A 21,104-nucleotide genomic window follows, 5' to 3' on the forward strand; every position below is an offset into this window, starting at 1 on the left:
TTTTGAGCAAAGGGCTTCAGTCTCACAGGTAAGAGCTTTGTATTCCTGAAAAAAAAGGTACCCCGACTTTAACAAAACCTCTATGAATACTGTTTTAATGTAACAGACAATCAAAGACAATCAGCGTTTATACTAGCCTTCTCAAATGTACCTTAAAAAGGGTTTAAGAAGTCGTCATAAGCCCAACACAATGTGAAAATTCAAGTGATAAAGTTTGAAAAAGCTTACTCGTTGTTTTAAAACCTGATTTTGTCTCTGACACAGATGCTCTCGTACAGTATTTTTGTTGTAATACTCTGCTTTGAAACTCTGGTAACCCTCACATCTAGAGAAAGCACCTGACATCAATTAGCCCCGTCTGTCTACTCTCGCGATTTTGCAGATAAACACTGCCCCCTAGTGGCGACACGGGAATACAGCTATTTAAACTCAAATATAGTCCACCACCGGTTTGTAGACGCAAGTGTAAAGTCTATCGTTTTTGAGGATTTAAAAAAAAGCCTTTATTGGTTTAAATTTTAAGAGGGTTTTTTTTTTTTCATTTTTGTCTCCTCAAAAATAATGAACTCATAAACCAAAAAACAGGAACTGATTGTTTCTCACTTTCACATGACAAAATTCAGATGTTTGTTTTTTCTTTAAAGATCATATTTAAAAAGAAATGTGAGTTGTCCATGCAAAATGTTTAATAATACTGGTTTGATTATATTCTTAATGTATGCTCTGCATTCGTATCAAATGAATACATTGGTTTTTCAGAAACCTGGAGATTCAAATCCTGACACACACACACACACACATATACACACACAACATCCAGGTCTTAGTACAAGGGCCAGGCTGATTACAGCTCCTTCAATGTCCTCATCAAGCCCAGCGCAGACCAGTCAGAGATGAGAGGCCCCAAACGAACAGACACACAGAGCACATACAATAATATGTTCTCTACACTGCACACACACACACACACATACTGTACATATAAATACACACAAACAAACAGAGACAAACACACATGCTGTAGGAGCCTCCTCAGGCAGCCTCAGAGCCCCGGCAGGTCCCTGCCATTATCCCGTCCTCTACCCTAAACACGCAGTTTTAATTTCAAAGCTCTGATTAGCTGATGATTGCATGACAGCCGCCGACCAGGTTCCCTTTTCGCCCGGCTCCCAGACTGCAACTCAATCATGCCCAATTAGTGGGTCCCCAAACACTCTCTCTTATTAGAGGACTCATAATCGACTCATTGTGTCCTGATTTGGCAAATAAATCACTCTGGAGGCTGCTCACTACCGCCCTTCTTTCTCTCTCCCCCACTTCTCTCACCCCGTCGTTCACTGCCCACTCCCCTTCTTTTCCTTGTCCAGGGGTTCAGTGACAACATTTTCAGGCATGCTTTTCATTGGAGCTGACAGCTTGAGCAACGCCGGACTCCTTTTTTTTATTCCCCCCGAAGAATGAAGAATAATTTAGCAGCTAAGGCAAGGCAGGCAGCATGCGGGTGTCCTTGTCCTACAAGGTTAAGAATCCATTCCATCTGAGAAAGAAAGGAGTGAATTAAAATAAATGATGGCCAGATATTTATTGCGAGTTTTTAGATGAAACCAAGTCACTTTGGTGGACCAGTGGGGGCCTCTGCTGCTGGTGGCTCATTGTAGCCGAGTGACCTCTCTACCTCAGCCTGCATTACAGGGGAATAACACTCAATGTCACATTACTTCTATCCGGTATTTAATATATTTATTTATTTTTCTATACCTATCTATATCTAGAAATGCATTTATTACAGAGAACACGGTAAATACAGTAAATGAGATAGCAGGACTTATATGAAACTATGCGGTTGGTGGAGGCTAAAAATAATTGTAATCTGATTGAACGAGAGGGAAACGGAGATTCAAAAAAACCCAGACAAGGAGATCCTGAATGAGACAGGACAGGAAACATGGAGACATAAATGTCCTTCATCTTGGAGACACATAACTGAAGGCTGCTCTGACATGTACTAAATGTGTTATGAAGTTTAAGTTGAGGAACAGCTGCTTCTTTACACCCAACTTTTTCAGCCCGGGCCGTCATGGCAGATGACTGTCCATCAGTAAGTCCGGCTTTTGTTGAGTTTTCTGCCTGTTAAAAGTACATTTTCTCGGCAACTGCAGAAGAAAGTGCTTGCACGCTGGTGGATTAATGTTGGGTCTGTGTAAATAAATGTCAATTGATTGCTAAAGTTTTAAACGACTAAAGGGGCCCACAATTGGAAGGAGCTTTTACAATACCACTCTTCCCTCCAGAATTCATAGCACCATACAGTTCCTTAGGACAGAGATCCAACATGAGAACTCTACAGACTCAGTGGGTAGACCAGTTTAAGCCTAGGGGTTCACAGAGCAATGGGAGTCCTGTGATGTCTCGCGCATGCAGGAAACCGATGGACTGTGATGTTGTGGACTCAGAGTGAGACCCAAAGAGAAGCTTTAGCAGTGTCCCGCTGTGACAGTGAGCTCACTCTGCAGGCTCAAACAGCTTCTCCTACAGTAGCAGATCCTGGGAAGCAACCTGAGGACGCTGCTTTCCTTTGTCCGAACTGAGCTTTTTCCACCTTCATTGTCTCCCCCTCCTCCACTGTGCTGAGGGCTATGTGTTTAGTGTGTGTGTGTGTTGAGTGGTCATTAGTCTCTGTTTACAGTGGAGAGAGCCTGGCCAGCTGGCATGTGACGTGTGATGTGCCGCTCTGTGGTCTACCACTGTGAGACCCCCGTGGCAGAGTCGAAGAGGCCCAGCTACCCACTTCCCCAGGCGGGCCGCAGAGACCGTGTCAACCCCCTCGGCAGATGGAGCCTCCAGCGTTTCTCTCATTTCTCTTCTACGAGCTAAAGGAGAGGTGAAGCAAGCGCTGGAGGTGGGACTGGCCCTGGCCCCCATCACAGATGCCAGGAGAAGGCTGAGACTCTGCGCGAGGCCCTGCTGGGAGGGTGCTGGGCCGGAACAGGTGCAATCTCAGCCCCCTCGATCCCCCTCTGTCAGCACCTCAGTGGTGGAGCCCGTGCTCTCTTCCTGTCCTCGCTCCGTCTCATTCACACACCTCGAGAGGTGTCGTGAGGTTACATCAAGCCCCTCCCTAACATAACTCAGACACCAAAAAATTCCAACCAGACATCGTTTTCATGCTCCCAAAAGACCAAGACATTAAAAGTACCGGACTTAAAGTACAGTAGCAAAAGGTGTGTATTTGTGACCCTCAAAGGGCAAACATTGGAGTTTTGTTGGCTCAGGTGTTTTTCCTCTTCCTGCCTCCTCTGCTGACCTCCTCACTGCTGGGGGGCCAACACACCCAGTCTCCCATCAGCCCTTACTTTATCGCCAGTGGCTACAAGACAAAGAGGTTCTGCTGTGTACCTGGCTGCAGGCGGCATTATGTATGATGGAAAGAGTTTATGACAGAGGGGGGTGGGTGGCGAGGCCCGACAAGCCACCTTGACCTGCCCCTGCACACAAGACCTTGGTGAACCCCCAGCCCCGCACAAGCGACCCGACCACTCCAGCCGCCACTGAGTTATTATCATAATTTCCCGGAGAGGCATTGCAGGGCCTCCACAAGCAGAGAGGCATCCGTGTTTTACAGAATGTTTTGTGTTTTATTGCCTTTAAGTCACTCATAGGCCAGCGGAGAGGGCCCACAATGATAAGAAAACCAGTCATGTGAAAAATGAAGGACCTCGCCAACAGGACTGAGAGGTGAAGAAGGGAAATAATAAAATACATGACAAATGTGGAGCTCAGCTGTATTTCATGTTCAAACCCCCATCCCAGCCTCAGCTTCACTAAAACATATAAGGAGGAAGCAGGAATAATAATAATGAATTCAGCCACTCTCAATGTTGCAAAAAAGAACAGAAGCTTTTTTTTTCTCATAGCTTGTACTTTAAAAAAAAACCTCTGAGCCCTCTCACTCCCTCTCCCGGGTAATTTGACAACATGACGGCTGTAAGATGCCCAGGGGCATTCCAAGCTGCAACAGTCCCAGCCATTTCATGTCCAAGCCCACCTGGGGTAAACAAAAAAGGACTTGGAGCGATAGAATATTAACTAAAGAAGAGAGGACGAAATACTCCTGACAAAACTGAAAATACTTTTCAACCCGTCAAACTTTAGGTCTTAAAACACACCGCTTTCATTGTGTCTCTTGTGGCGCACTGCGCCCTCCTCTCCCATAACCCCCTGCGGTGTTTTTTTTTTTTAAAGTGCCGTGTATCTAATGAAAAATAAAACATCTGTCTAATCTAGCTATTTCAAAAGCAAATCCCCTTTTGATCAAAAAATGATATTGATCTGACTGCCTTAGTTGTGTGTGGCAAGAATTTCTCCTTTAAACTTGAAATATCATGGAGTCTTTGAGGCAAATCAATACTGCGGCTGCTTTTTGAGGCTTGTTTCAAAGGGCACAGGATCCATTTGAATACAACTGATGATATAGTTGAGTTAGTGTTGTTATAAATTAGTGTGTAAAACATGATCTGGTCCTGGCTTAAAAGGGGGATGTTTTTATTGTCCTGCCATTTCTCCCTAATGATTATAACCACCTCATGGTCGGTTCATGGCATCTGACTGATGCAGTGATGACCGGGTCAGCGACAGGGAACTCGTGACAGGCACGCCACTGCTAGTGAAATGAACTGGTCCTAATACTCCTTGAGCTTTAGCATGTCTGTCCTCACCCCTCACTCTGTGTCCACGGGGCCCTGTCATTGGGCCCCAGCTATCTCCACATCTCCCCATTTTCTTTAATTACACCTCAGCATATTGCTTTTGGGCCATATGGAAGGCAGATATTGAGACCAGATAAGATGTATAAACTTCTGTCAACACCACATCATATTGGCTGGAACTGGAAACACATTATCTCTAGTCTATCCTTCCAATTAGCGCCCAATATCAAAATACATTAAGGCGAGCCAGGTCGACCAGGAGCAGGAAAAACATTATATAAATGATGCCTGCGTAATTCTTTTTAAAATTTAAATTTAATAACTTCCTTGCACATGTTTACTTTGCCAATAAATGAAAAGTCATTTCCCCATGAGACTTGATAAAAACACAGATAAATTACCCATTCACACTCAATGGCCTGAATTAGCTGTGCTCACCAGAACCTAAATTGCCTTGAGGTTTTACAGTGGGCCTCAAAAACAAACTATACTGCCTTAAATATAAGCACGAGTGGAAACTTCTTTCCCTACATATTTCTGAGATTTGTTGCAACATGCGGCTGCATGTGTTCCATCAAAACCGAACGGTTACAAGCGTTGTGTCCTTACTGGAACACTTTGGGTGAAATATCGGATTATAGATGCATGCTTTGTGGTTATGTGGATTCTTGCAGCAGAAATGGCTCCATTATTTTAATAGAAAAATGTCATGAAAAAACAAATGACACCCCAAACCCATGTGAGGCCTGTATCGTCTGATCTGATATCCACAGCATCAACTCACCTCCCATTGACTCTGTTCATGAGAGCTAACGCTATAACCAAAAAGCTTTCGAAGAACAAAACTGTATATATTGTAGGTGCTTTGACTTGATTGAATTTACTGCACCCAGGCAGTGAGAGGTCATTGAAGCCTGGCTGCAGCATCAGGATGTACTGTATACACTAAGAGACATGGAGGGAATAAAGGAGAGGATTAGGCAGTAGAGAGAGGTCACTTTGAGAAGCTGGATGCAAGCACATGCCAAACAGCGTCTCTGGATCTCTCTCTCTTCCTCTAATCCCCTCTCTGATCCACCGACGCTTGGGCCAATCATTTGAGGCGGCACGCAACCCGTGATCACTGGGCCCTAATCTGAGCCCTCGGCCCATCCGCAGTCCACCTCAGACAGCACCGGCTGACTGCCAGCAGAGGAGTGGCAGGCTTAGCCTTCTCCAGAGAGACAGCTAGAGGTTGTCTCTACATGGATGGGCACTTCGCAGCTCAGCGGGGGCGGGAGGAAGGGGCAACATAGCAGCTGCTCCGGGCATATGGGCAGAATTCATTAAGTCTGGCTAAATAAGCCAATTGTGGAGGCGGTAAAAAGTGTGCGTTTGTATGTCTGATGGAAAAACAAACAGAGATCACTCACAGCGTTTGAGCACTGAGCTCAAATATTCCTCCACACACACAATTATTCTGAGTACAAATATCCCATGTGATGGCTTCATCCTGAGGAACTACACTTAATGAAGTTGATTCAAGGCCCAACAAACGAAAAAATCTGGATCTATTTGTGATGGGCTGTGATTGAGCTTTTAAATGCAAAGATTATGTGTCCTCGAGGACTATTCGCTGTGCATCTCCAAATGTCATGAGATTGCTCTCTGCCTCTGAAATAAACCTAATCACAATCTGTAAATGTTACAGCTGTTTCTCTAATAGACCTGGTCAGCATTGGAGGCCAGCATTTATATTCACGCACATGAACTGAAGACAAAACTGAATGCTGATACATGTGACAAGCACGAGCTGAGGCCACAGTATACAACACATTTCATACGAGATCAAATTCTGTGCAAATTTGCCTGACCCAATGTTGACTTTATATTCAGAGCTGAGAACACACCCCGTCCTGTAGCCTGTCAGCTTTATATTCAGTGTCCTCACATTGTTGAGAAAAATGTGTGTACCTTCATTTTAAAGAACTCACGCCTGACAACAGTTTCTGTCTTGTTTCAGACCTACATCCATTCCACATTATCCAGTAAAAGGTATAATGTATGCTAATCCCCCAGGTGTCAATAGGAACTCTGTTCAATGCATTTGAGATAATAGTGAAGAAGGGGTTGCTCCTATCGAAGACCTGGAAGATAAAGTCAATGGCACAGTCAATAACAATAAGGTTGTAGGCTTTAATGATGAATGTTAATTTGAACACAATCAACTGGATTTCAGCTTAGCTGATTATCAACCTTGGACTTGTACAAGGCTGTTGATAATGCTGGCAGTACAAGGAGGGCTTTTTTTTTTTTTATCTGTGACAGCTTCTTTTAGAGGAGCTTTCCACACAATATCAGTTTGCCTTTCAGCTGTTTTAAGTTCAGAACTCTCAAACAAAAGAGGGTAAAATACCACACACCTAAACAAAGAAACACTGTTCATCACACAGTGAATTTTATTTAGAAAATACAAGACACACTTTACATGACATCAATTCACGATAAGAAACAGTAATTAAGGATACTGTAACCAAAGTCACTGGCCATTCTGTGTTATGGACATTCACCAAGTTCCCACTGGAGTAATTTAAAGTCTCAGTCCAAAACTCCTCCTCATGTTACAGGCAACCCAGCCTGCTCCTCATTCTCTCCTTGATCCCATTCCATCAGCAGCTCTGAGGACACCTCTGTAAACAGATGATCCCAGTCCCAGCGCACATCATCCTGCAGAGCAAAAGAGACACAGAAGAGGGAGGGAAGAAGAATTAAAGAGGCAGAGGGAGACAGACCAAGAAAGAGAGCACGGGGAACAGAGGGGAGTATTGAGAACAGAATGGGGAAGGAGAGCAGAGGGTGTTAATGTACACATCATAAATCTTGATTACCTGGGAGACAAGAGTGGCAACCTCCCCTGGTGCTCTAGAAACAGCTGGACAGGTCTTCTCTGGGAGCTCACAAGCTATATTTACTAAAAACTGACTCACCTCTTTCACCTCCTGCTCCGGCGCTAAAACCTTGGTGAGGAGCTTCAAGTCGATCTCTCCATCCTGAAGAAAGATAGCAGTAAAATTCAAAATTAAATGGACTACCTTGGTGAGGAAAGAGGCAGGAATATTAAAAAAAAGGTATGTAAAAATGAATGTACTGGACTTACTAAGGTCTGGAACGCAGAGTAATACTTTAGATCGTTGTCCAGATCTCTGTAGGTCATTACTCGATTCACCTGGACACTGACAGGATGACAGAAAGGCAGAAATTGATTCTGAATCACTTGCAGATTAGTATTTCAATTAAGGAACTTTGTCACATAAAAGAAGTAGCCAGCCTGACTGAGATACTTTCATGCAAACCAAGAATTAAAAAAATGGCTTTCCAGAAGTTTTAAATTGTGTGAAATGAAGATCCAAGACTTGAAGCAAAGACCACAGAGAGAAGGAGATGGTTGCCAAGTGGTAAACGCTTCAAATTGAAACCCAGCTGCTTATCTGTGGGTTAGAATTAAGTGGGGGGGCTCTCAAAGTGGCCGGGGCCTAGCAGTGCATGCCAGTCCTACTTACTGCACATTACACGCTACATTGCCCCCGCAATGAGTTCAATGTGGATATTATCTTGCACAGAGAGCAAGCCCCAGCCTAATAACCTCCACCGCTGTCATAGCCTTGCTACATATTCGACACATGTCGGCGTGTCTCTCACTGCCCTGTAAATCAAAGGGCCCGGTTACACAGGACCCTGTAACAGAGCTGCATAAATCACATCCTACTGTTATTTCTCCATTTCAGCCCAATAAAGCAAGACACTCTGCAATGGCACCAGTGGAGGACAGGTAAGTATCAAAGTCACCTGAGAAGGCTACTGATCTAGTGTCCTATGCACGGACATAGGTTAAATAGGTCAGAATAAATGTGTGCGCGTGCGTGTGTTCTTCTAGTAATAAGAATGAACTAGAAGAGTTAAAAGCTTTCACTACTATACACTGGTGGAGCTGCAATTTGCATGGTGAGATCCTCTTCCTGCACTTCATCAAGGTCTGGAATCACTGGGATATCTGGAAAAAAAAATTAGAGAGAGACCAAAACATTAAACCAATAACATCATTTTTATCAGTATCAAAAGTATCAAGTATCAAAATCCAGATTGGTAGCCAAATGACAGGATCATTTATGAAAAATAAAGCAAACCTCCTGTGTCTGCTAGAAGTGCATATTTTTGTGTGAGTATGTGTGACCATGTCTGTGTTGCACTTCCTCCCTCCCTCTCTTCTGCTACATCCTCTTAAGAGCTGCCCTGTCACAATAGCCATGCTGCCATGAATATTCAGGAGGCAAGGCGGCAGCTCTTCCTGCTGTGAGAGGGGCGCTGGCCAGGGGCTCCCCATAAAGCACCCCCTGCTACCTTAGCATTTGGGCCCTGTCAGCGCCGCCCACCCCCAGGACCTGCAGTGGCCGGTAGGCCGACCTCCATGTCCACTCTGCCACTCCGACTGGGGCGGCATCCAGCCATGTGCAAGAGTATTTGCTTGTGGGCCCATCTGTGTGGGGTCGGAAGTCAAAGTGCGGCCTGGCAGGAGCTGCGGTGCCAGGAGCCGCCAACCCGCTGCTTTAACAGTGGGAACCCGCTTTAATTGGCAAAACACAACAGGACAGAGGATGGCTCCTCTCCCAAGAAGGACAGGGCAAATTTTCAATGTTTTCAGATAGACATTTTTTGGAGCAGGGTATAAGAGAGGCTGAATAAGCAACGCAGAGAGATTTGATGAAAATAAGCTGAATAACTGAATTTGATTAGACACTTATTCAAATATATTTAAAGACTTTCACTTTTGGTCTGATGAAAGTTATCATCACAAGTGACAGAAACAAAAGAGGAATGTAGGATACAACTTCAAAGAGGAAGAGAAATGATCTAAGTTTTATCAACAGTTTACTTTACTGGCTTCTCTTAAATGAAATGTGTAGCACTGGTTGTGATGTAGCTTCCCTGAACAATCTTTACTGTTTGTAAAACAGCCTGAGCATCCATAATAACTCTACAGCTGAGTACTGACAGTGAAGGAGGGAGACAGAGAGAGGGAGAGAGGAACAGACAGACAAAAAGAGAAAAAAAGAGAGCTGGACTGCTTGTAGAGGGGTGTCAGTAATCTCTAACCACAGTACTGCACCCTGAGGGGAAAGTCAATAGAGGAGCTAAATAGAGGTGAAGAGATGGAAGTCTGCATCTGATGGGAGGAAATATCTTGGCATCTTTATCACCATTCCTTGAAAATTACTCCTGAGAATAAACCGTAGCTAGGTAAGTACTAATCTTTGTCAGAACAATACATTTTCTAAAGTTTAAAAGTTATGGACTTTGAGATGAAAAGAAAGTTATTTTGATTCTAAACATATTTTAGATGGACAAAAAACATCGGAATACAACTTGTTCAAAGGCTAACCCATCAACTTTCAGTCGATAACAAAAGCTCAGCCTCTGTTGATAACTTATTTCTTTCTCTTTTTTTTAATTAAACCAAATTAAAAATGCCACGCTCGTTTAGCCGCTGACAAGATTCATCTGTGTTTCTGATATCCAAATAAATGCGGGCGCTGGTATTTCATATTCATGAGGCCCCGGTGACACTTTGTCCTCTCATTTACAAAGCACAGCGTTCAGCAGAATCCGTCCCCCCTGGACCCCCAATCAAATTTAATGGTCTTAGTGCAATGACATCAAAAAGCCTTGCCATCCGGCTCTTTGCAAACAGATTCCTGGGGTTGTCTATTCGTCCATGCTCACCCTTTTTTCATTTCAGCCAGTAATACACTATTAACACACTGCATGAGAGTTCAATGTGAAGCAGAGAGTCAAATGTTGTTTATATGCAAACTCTATTATTTAGTGAAGAAGAAACAACACTTTTAAATGAGCTTTAAATGCAATCCATTACTTAAGGTCAAGTGGGGCATCCAAGCCGCTGAAAACAAGCGAGTGTTTTCTTTTCACACAGAGGGCAGTTCCATCAGAAAACATTGTCTCTCCTCAGCCATACACACATCACCTACACTGACTTTCTTCCCTTGGCTGGACATGAATCAAGGTGGCTTTAGTCTGGAAGTGAGCAGGCCACGTGTATCCTTATTACACAGCCCCATCTAGCTTCCTCGCTGAAGCATGTAAATATCAAAAGTGGATAATTCGCTGTGAGCGTGGACATACTCCCGGCAGGCACCTGCCAGTCAGCGACTTTAGGGAACAGGGCGTCTCTCCACATCACTTCAATAATCTGCGTGGGGTCCGGTCAAATGATTACCGTAGCACAGAATCGATTTGAATGGCTTGTGGGATAATATTCAAAACATCACCAGGTACAGAATAAGACATGTAATAGATGAGTGTGTTTGCGATACTGGTGCTATTTTAAGTGAGCAGCCAGGAGGCTGTGGGGGCAGCTAATGGGAAGATGGGAGCAGGGGACTGGGTGAGCCCCCTCCCTCTCTTTTTTTCTCTCTGTGCTTGTAGCCAGTGGACATAAGGGATAAGGGTAGGGGACATAATCAAGATCGCAGGGGCTATCTCACTAACCCTCAGCACTGTAATTTCCACTGCCCCTGCCTCGGGCTCTGTATTAAGAGGTCTCCCTCCACAGAGTAATAATCTTTCCGGCGGCATTAACTGCGAGAGAACCAAACCTCTGGATTCTTCATTCAGCTGGCCATATGAGCCAGTGCATGCTACACAGTGACAGGCAACATGTCTGTGTGCAGGTGAACATAAATGTAACGGAGACACACACAACACAGATAAATGGATTTGACAGTACCTTAAACTGAACAATTCATTCTAATTAATCAACAGATTTTATTTTATTGAAAGTCATAAAAATACAATGATACCTTTTCTTTTTAAATGATATTTTTCCCATTTCAACAGAAAGCACCGGCAAAGCCGAGTTTAAATACAGAAAGAAATGTTAATGTTGCAGGTAACCACAGCAACATTTCGAAGAACTAACTGATACGTCATTTTTATTTCTAACTTGAAACATGTACTTAAACTATATCTCAAATTGTAATTAGACAGTATTAAAATAGTTCACATAAAGTTCTGAAAGAAGAATAATAAGTTAAATAAAAAAAATAATAAGTTACATTAAAAAAAAACATTCAAATCCATGGGTAGTAATACATCATGTCATTGTAGGTTTATTTTGAGTTGTAATTAACTTTTCATTTATCCTCTTGCTATTCCTATGCTAAAATTTTGAAAAAAAAAGCACAGGCTCACATATTTTTAAAGTCGAGTTAAGATAAGCTAAAATAAGTATGTAAACGGTTTGATTAATACAGCATTTGTTCATTTGTTCATAATCAGAATTCTTTAATACTACCTGAGGTGCTGATGTGTAGAAGTCTTTCAGTGTTGTCGAATGAGCGTTTTATGCTTCTAAACTATCTTTACTGAGGCAGTTTGACCCCATTTCCCCAGCTGCCTGCTGCTGCAAAATAGAACAATTATTCTAGGCAGCGTTTACCTTAGATTTCCCCCCCTCAGTCCTGACATTGTTTGTGGTGTGCAGAGTTGGGCCCTCAGGTGATGCAGTTAAAGCTACATCTGTATTCAACAGCACCTGCCTGACTCCCTGTAAGAGTGAGTATATGTGTGTGTGTGAGTGTGTATGTGTTTGACTAACTGTGACAATTTGGGTGGTGACGGAACACTTAAATCGTGCCATACACTTCTCATTTCACTAAAGACCTTGCCTTAATTAATGAGCATATTCAATGTCATTTGCAGAAAAAGGGCCTTGTTAAATGGTGTCACACACTGGTCAAAAGGAAGAGCACTGGTCAAAGGCAGAGCTCGAACACATGAATCTATAAAAGGTTCAAGGAGAAATATGGTGTGAGCATCAGTGGAAAGTGATGATCTGACTGCCTGCTTATCTGCTCTACTTCCACAGGATAAATGTGGCGGGGAGGCACCGGAGGGCTCTCTGCCCATGAGGTGGAGACACAGAGTTGGGGATAGTCGGGTGACTCTTACCTCCTTCATCATCTGATCCCTGGGGTGTTTGTGGTCGAAGGCGGCGGCTGTAGAAACAGGAAGTGAGAAAGGATGAATTATTTAATACATTCAAAATGTAGCTCAATAATGAGGTCATCATAGGGAGTGAGTGAGGTTGCTACTTTGCCTCGAGAATTTTCTCGTTTTGTATCTTGTCTCTGTGATAGTTAGGATACTTGCTTGCTCAGTCTGAACAGGTTCCTCAGACGGGGCTACGGGACATTGTTGAGCTGTATGGGTCTCCAGTCCGGCAGCCTTAGACAAGATCACCTCTATGTTTTTTTTGTTTTTGTTTTTTATATTCCCAGCTGGAGAAGCAGTCTGAATAAGTTTAACTAAGACAAGGTAGTTGTGACAAAAGCAAAAGATAAGGGATTTCTGCAGGGGCACAACTTTAGACACAAAGTCAGTGGCTCACTATACGGCCAATCAGGCACCAGACCCCGACTGCGATGATGAGTAAAACACAGACAACTGCGTCCTCTACCTGCCTCTCCTCGTGATGTCTTTCTATTCTCAGAGTGATGTGGGGGCAAGGGGAAAAAACTGGAATAACAGGAAAACTTGGCTACCAATAGCAATAAAAGTGATGACAACTCAGTCACACTGTTTTTTAATCATGTTAAGTGATTGTTCTTGGAAGGCAAGGATTAGCTGCAACCAAGGACAATCGGAAAGCACAGCGCTATTTCCACTTTACTGCAAAAGGAACAAACATTTTAACTGAACTATTTTTATACAAGCATGCAAAAATATAACTGTCGTTGCATACTATTCACAAGTGCAAGAATACAAAGACGTATAGACGTGAAGTAAAGTGAACGTACTCTTCAAGGTCTTCAGCTGCAGGCCTCCTCGATGATCTATAAGGGAACAAAAAAGTTCAATATCAAACTGAGACTACAGTATTCAGTCCTTCAATATACCATACATGAAAGCACAGAACTCAATTATACATATAGAATTTTGTATTCCAGGCACAGAGGTATTTTGATGAATACCTCCTCCTCCTCTATATCTAATGATAGTCATTCTGCTACATCAGACACATTGGGATCTACAATGGTTGTTTCACTCCTCTCTGTTTTCTCAGCCTCATCTCCTGCTGGATCATGCAGCTATTTTCAGACTTTTCTCATTTACACAGCTCAGCTTGAGCAGAGCATGCCAGACACCAAAATACTGTGTTTGACACATCTCTGCCTCAGCACAGTATTTTTAGCATTCAGTGTCTGTTTCAGGAAAGGTAGTAATAACACCTGACATCAGGGGAAAAATAAAACACATTACCACATCATTATATGAGTATTAAGTATTTATCCAGATCAATAACCATATAATATGAGTAAGGGAAAAAAGCACAATACACTTTAAAATGTTTGAATAAATAACCTTCTGAAAAGTGTATAAAGGTTCTATCTTTTTTCAAAATGCAAAAAGGTTTTACAACTTCTCCTGGTTAAGTAGTGCCCCCTACTGGTGTAAAAATGGAGAGATCCAGCATTGCAACACTCCTTTCTTGCTGTCATTTTCATTTTATTCTGCCAATTATTAAGACATAGGACCTGCCAAGTACATTTATATATAATAGGTTAATTTTGTATGATCATACAGTTCAACATACAAATGAGAAAAATTATATATAATATATTTCATATATATTTCCAAACCAATGCACATCAGGGCATCACAGGAAATGTATTCTTGTCATACTGTACAAGGCAATACAGGGGAAAAAAAACAAGAAATTTTTGAAGACTTTGTGATGTCATTATTTTTTTCTCACAACACAATTAAGTAGGAATTGCCATAAAGTAAATTAAAGCTCCTTTATCCAAAGTTACACCTGTACACCAACCAAAAACCACTACCTTATTTCTGATAAGGTTGTGGTTACCTTTTGTTTCTTCCTTTTTTCTGGTCATAGATTTGCTGAAGATTATGCTACAAAGTCTATTAAGCCCTACGTTATTGTTGTTATTGCCTCAGAATTTTGATCCAGGACTTTAGGCCATCAAGGCTCAAATGACTTCATTATCAGTGCAAGCAGTAGAACAATTTGGACGGGAAAAAGTAATCCAACCCAAAAGAAAAGCAGGAAAAAAAAATCCTTAAGAGAAATGCCCTTTTGAGTACACGGCTAAATCTGAATATAGTCATCACATTAACTGTCATTAATCTAAATACATGCAGACATTTAAGTTAAGATGTATTTGTTATGTGCAACAGAAAAGGGGGGAAGCTAATCAATTGATTGGTCTATTTCAAGGAGGAGAGAATGATATAAAAATACAATTAACTGACAGCCAAAAATGTTTACGCCTGTATTTTGTGTCTTAACCACAAATGACCTAAAAGGTGCCAGAGTACAACCAAGCAGGACGGAGAGGAGCTGAGAGAGCCTACCTGCCTGCCCTTGGACTGTGTCCTGTCTGGTGGGTGGGGGTGGCGACACTTAAGACACATTACAGACCCCTTGATTAAGACTCATGTAAGGCAAAGCGATAGACATGGTAAAACTGTCTGGAAAAAGTTGTTAGGGATAAAATATATTGTGACAACCTGGTTTCAAAGGTTCATCAATAAACTGACAGATCATTTAGTGTCAATTAGAAGTGATAGATCGACAAATCCCGGGATTTCTGCGCTGGGATTAGTGGGAGGAGGGCGGCGGTGATTGAGCATGAGGGGTGACATTGAAGGGAAAAGTCCTTGCCGATTCCAGGGGGGACCATTACTTACTTTGTTTTAGAGAGGATCAATGCGCGTGCAAACCCCTTTTACACCTCCTGTATTTCAATCGCTTTGAGACTGGGAATCAAGCTGGTTCGCAAAAGCAGAAAAGCGACACACTGACCTTCTGTGAGAAAGGAACGATCTATTGAGTTTGCTGTTTTCCCTACTTGCACTAACGGTGCAGTAAACTACACAAATAAGCACAATTGACTCAGCCTGTTCACTTCAGCGAACCTCCTATAAAGAAGTGGCAGATGGAAGAGAAGACAAGAGAGGTTGTTCCAGAGTACAATAAAGTCTTATGCTGATGCATACATGTAAAGCATTTAGATTTGGAAACAGTTATTTGTAGAGGCAAGCTTTGGCCAAACACTTTCCATCTGTTCCAAATATTTTATAAATTCTCCATGTTGTGCTCCCTGTGTAAAGAGCAGAGTGCGGTGGTAAGGGTTGATTAAGTGGCTTGTACCCCTGTGATGAAGTGGCTAGCTGACTAACAGTGCCCTCCTGTGGCTGATGCATTAACCATGTCAATTACCGCCTTGCTCACAGATGAAGACGAATGGAGAGTTGCCTGCTCGGACAGGCTCCCTCTAACCTTGTTGATACACAGCCGTAGTGCCAAATATGCACTGATAAATAAGCTCATTCAACAGCATGAGAGTTCATTAATAACATATAACTCGAGACCACGGCTCACAGCCGTCGCCTTCAGTGCAGCCACTGGAGGCGGAAGGAAAGGTGAGGATACGTACTTGGCCGAACCAGATCCAGAGCTTTCTTCTGCCCAGCCGCCCTGACGCCGGGCTGGTTTCGGGGGAGGGCCCTGAAAGAAGAGATGACTATGATTGTAAACAGCTTCTTCAAATGATTACTCAGTTACATATAAAATAAAAAAAGCAGATTGTTAAGCATTCTATGAGTTATCAGGCTATAATTCTGGAAATAAAGCACAAAAATACCATGTTTTTATAAGATATGGCTTAAAGGTTTTATGTGTAACAATTTGCCTGTATTGTGTAAAATATAAAGGTAGAGTCTAGACCTCAAAAACCAAAAAAGAAAGTTAAAGTGAAAATGAAAAAGTAGTTGACTCTCTTTCCAAAGGTCAGAAAAGAAATAAATCCCTCCATAATGGTAATGTAAAGGTAATATAACAAGTATAATTGTCCCGCTAATTCTGCAGGGACAATTCTATCTGAAGTTCAACTCTGAGCCTATACTCCAATCATCAAGCTACCACAAAGCTCCTGAACAATGAACAATATGTCTGGTCTATGCAGCGGAGTCATCCATATGCACTGCACTCCATTGTTTTGTTTATTTTACCTTTCAATACAATCAATTTCCTTTCAGCTGAACATATGCAGCAGAGTGTGGGAACTGCCAGGACTCGTGAGTCCATACCGAAAATAGATCCCCAGGAAAAAAATGACCCTCTCCCTCTCATTCTTTGATTCTGAAAATAGTAAACTGAGTATGCATTTCGATCCTGAGACCGGGACCCTGAGAGCAGCACTTGAATGAATTGAATTCCTCAAGGCACACAAGTATGAGCACTAGACAAATGAATTAGGAGGGGGGGAAAAAGGCACAACATTTCTCATTACTAACTTGGGTCTGCAGAGGACAAAGTGCTCGTGAAGAATTTCCTTCGTTTATGATGGAAGAGGAAATAATCTTTCATGGCTGGTTCCTTCAGCAAAGCCATTTATAAATCTGAATGTCACCATTAAGCAGGCCAGAGGGAGGGGGAGCCACTCTGCTCTGTTGTATATTACCATTAATCGAGAGAGCTGAGGCTGAACTGGCTCCCTCAACTTTATGTAATTAGTAACTGTCTCTTTATTTACAACAAGGGGGATTATAATAATGACAATTGAGTCCTTTTCAACAACATTACAAAAATTCCTTCAAGTGATATGAAATCCCTCTGCAGTTAGTGTTTGGTATTTCTGACACATGAGAAAAGAAAATAAGGTCCAGTGTCCTTGAGTGTTAAACATTCTTCTCCTGATAGTTATTTAATTCTACAAAATTGTAGAGGAACATGAATATCCCGGGAAACAAAATACACTTGAGCCTCCACTTCTTCATGACCAAATATGACTTTCACAGTTGTAGTAAAATGTTTATGTCTGTTAAGGTAATTAGCTCAGCCCTCTTGCTTTCTAATTTAGGATTCTCTGATAGTCCCTAGGGCAAAAAAACTTGTGGTGGCCCAACCCTATGAGCCTATAAAAGATATTAAGTCTTTGTTTAAAAGGATTTCAGGAATGTGACCAATCAGTTGGGTATTTTAGGCCAAAGAGGCAAGGGTTGATAAACTAAGACTGCAAATAAACCCACCCAGTCGCACAACACTCTGAAAAAATGTATTGCATGTGCACAGCAGGTCAGAGAGGGCGCGAGAATGCTGGTTCATACATTGGGAAGTTGACCTAATTTGGGAAGATTAGCCTAAAGCAAAAGAATAGCTTGAATTTTTTTTTGCTTTTGGAATGTTGGATCGTTTATGGTTTGTCAATCAAGGATATGTGACTGATTCCATAAATGCCAAAGATAGTGAAGTGCAATTATTTGTTCTATTTGAAAGATTATCTCTAATTTGACCTCGCTCATATATTTTGTGCACTATATTCAATCCAAAGTTAGAAACACTTACTCAAATTTGTTTTAGGAGGTAAGGATCACTGAGAAAACGTTATGGCAACATCTCTGTTCAGACTTAAAATGATTCCAAAATAAGGACAGAATTTATGAAAGTTGTTGAAAATGTTATAGAGACATCAGTGATGTATGTTGCTTATTTAAAAAAAATAACGTTTTTTAAGAGATCAACTGTAGTGTTGTGTGATTGTAAAGTATAAAAGAGTTTTAGAACTTCTATGAAGTAACACTTCAAAACATCCCATGCAAGCACATGAAATCCAATGCACACAGTACAATAATGAAGGGCGGTCACAGTTTTAGAACAATGACTGATTATGCTGTAAAACACACGAACATAATATATAATAACTCAAAGTCACTACCTAAATAATCAGTCAATTAAAACTTAGAATCATGTGTATCAAGATGGTGTTGGTGTGTGAACTACAACATGAGAGCAGCTGAATCTTAACAGGCCTTGATATCTACTTCAACCAGACAAACTCAGGCAAAAGTTTGGCAACTTGTATTAACAGAGCAGTTTTTTTTTTAAATAAATAAAAACATAATGTCTGAAACATTAGCAGCAGAAGCCATGCAAAGTCATCTGAGCATTTTTCATGCTACCTACCTCGTTGTCATCCTGTGATTCATGTATGAGGAAAAAAAATGTATATTGATGAAGCTTATTGAGAGAGTAAATTACAACATGCAACTAACAATCAACTGTCTTTGTTATGATCACATACTTCTCCCATTGCAGCTGAGGTGGAGGACTTCCTTACATATCTGGTATCTTCAAACGATGATTGGTCTGCTGCCAGGCGTGCTCTTCGTCCAGACTTAACGACCTAAGAAATGTTCAGGATTAAAAAAATGGTAAATTGATTCTGGTACCATAAAGGCAGAAGCTGGCATTTCCAACAACTATCAAGGACTTTGTGGGTTTGCTTTGCCATATGATGAGATGAAAACATGTTAGATACACATTATAGTAGCAATTGACTCTACCACTGATTAAGGCCAGAGCAGGCAGCACAAGAAAACATTGAATCCTCAGCAGACCTTCTACTCTATACCTTTGAAAAAAATACACATTTGGTTACTTCTATGTCAACACAAATGAAGTAATATTTATTTGTCATCGATGAGAACTGTAGTTGGTTTTAGTAAATGTCTTCTTAGGTCATGAAATAGTTTTCTTTGCAAGTAGTTTCCAACACTACACTATCCTTCTGTAAACACTTTGGTCAACATTATTTAAATGTGCACCAGAAATAACGTTTTATGACAATAAAGGGAACGAACTTCCACTAATCCCACGAATAGAGGAGCGAATGTACCCTCAAGTTTCCTAGCAATTAAAGCCATGCCATTGCATAAGTCGAGAGTAAAAAATACATCATTAGAAAGTCGTTATTTTTAAGAGAAAATACATGATGGCATGTATACAGTAAATGTGAAATGTTATGGGCGTTTTATATAAGTTTTTGATCTCGAAAGGGCGAAAACAACTGTGGTCCTAACAGATTACACGTCAAAACATTGATATGTACATGTCGAAAAGTAGCTAGACACACTAGCTAGACGACAAGTAGACACACTTTTCTACTTCTGTAACTCAAATCAATGTCCCATTGCTAGTAACGGATAGGTTAAAAAGCTATCCTACCGACGCACTGGCTAAAAAAGTACGTTTATGTTAACTTAATAGCATAGCGGCTACCATTAGCTGCACTTCGTCGGAACGTATTCTCACTTAATGTAACGAGCAGCACAACAAACATACGTTCCCAGTGCACTTGCTGCATTGCACACTGCGATTTGAACAAGTTACGTACGTTTCTTACCGACCCCGCATCTCTAAACTGAAAGTTATCGTCCATTTCTCGTGCTACGTGCTAGCACAAGGACAACGCCATTCTGGATAGCCACCAAGCGTCACTTGGCAACGCTCTCCATGGTAACGCCAATCAGAAGCATTAACAGTAGGTACGTAATGCCATGGAACATGTACGTCCCAGTCCACGTTGGGTAAATACAAACCTACAGATGATTAAGTGTAATACATTGACACCAGTTAACGTTAGTCTTACTGGAAACTTTTGACAGTGTTGATGATTAGAAATGCCAAAGTTTAACTGCGGTGAAGTTGGTTTTAAGTCAGATATTCGACAGACATTCACGCTGGGGCCAGCTACGTAAACCTCTCACTCGGTAACTTCCTCTCCCGGAGCCCTAGCCGACGGAGACCGACTTTAGGGACCATCAACAAATTACTGTTTCATAGGGGCAAAATCCATATTTTAATCATTTTTCTTCAATAACTTCCATATTTTATGACTGACTATCCTCAAATAAATATTTATAATTAATATACACTTGGAGGAATATGACACACCAACTGTTCTCCAATTTAAGTGGTTTTATCTTATTTTATTAATATTTTACTATTAATAAATAAATATTTTCAAATGTTTTCTTCAATAACTTCCATGTTTTATGACCGACTGTCCTCAAATCAATATTTATAACTAATACTCTCTTGGAGGAATAAGACACACCAACTTTTGTGTAATATTAGTGGCTTTGTCTTTTTTTTATTAATATTTAACTATTAATAAATCAATATTTTCATCATTTTTCAATAAAAAAAAGATAAAGCCAAAAATATTGGAAAAAAGTTTGTGTCCAACTAGGCTACATCTGAAAGCTCATGCCTACAGTTGCATTAAAAGGGTGGGCCAAATACTTTCTCAGAACTGGGTCAGTAAAAGATGAGGACGGGCACTTGGGGATAGTAAAAAATGATGTAATCTAAACAGAGTTTGCCTTTTACCAAACAAACAGCATCTTTCCCACAACTCCCTCATCCTTAATCAACTAAAGGGCCCCACACATTATCTCATCTGCTGCACTGGCCTGCCACTGTCACTATGCACAGACAGCTGCAGCAGTGCAAGAAAGGAATGGGAAGGAAAATGT

At 41.5% G+C, this 21,104-nt stretch overlaps 1 protein-coding gene across 4 annotated transcripts; it reads right to left on the bottom strand.

Moving 5' to 3' along the window:
• Nucleotides 1-7,121: 7,121 nt before the first annotated feature.
• On the bottom strand, nt 7,122-20,188 carry LOC109981251 (intraflagellar transport protein 43 homolog A). Of its 4 annotated transcripts, none has more exons than XM_065966657.1 (10): nt 19,970-20,188; nt 18,868-18,970; nt 18,751-18,770; nt 16,223-16,293; nt 13,559-13,594; nt 12,711-12,757; nt 8,664-8,736; nt 7,843-7,918; nt 7,673-7,735; nt 7,122-7,412 (listed from the first exon to the last, which is right to left on the bottom strand). In XM_065966657.1, exons 1-10 carry the CDS (start codon nt 20,003-20,005, stop codon nt 7,302-7,304), a joined length of 636 nt encoding a protein of 211 aa, XP_065822729.1. In that variant the 5' UTR covers nt 20,006-20,188; the 3' UTR covers nt 7,122-7,301. The 4 variants fall into 4 exon arrangements, with proteins under 4 accessions (XP_065822729.1, XP_065822728.1, XP_065822730.1 ...); XM_065966656.1 differs by having other exon boundaries at nt 19,961-20,186; XM_065966658.1 differs by lacking the exon at nt 18,751-18,770 and having other exon boundaries at nt 18,869-18,970; nt 19,970-20,182.
• Nucleotides 20,189-21,104: the final 916 nt, after the last annotated feature.

The sequence above is a fragment of the Labrus bergylta genome, chromosome 18, assembly GCF_963930695.1.
Source record: "Labrus bergylta chromosome 18, fLabBer1.1, whole genome shotgun sequence".
Taxonomy (NCBI): domain Eukaryota; kingdom Metazoa; phylum Chordata; class Actinopteri; order Labriformes; family Labridae; genus Labrus; species Labrus bergylta.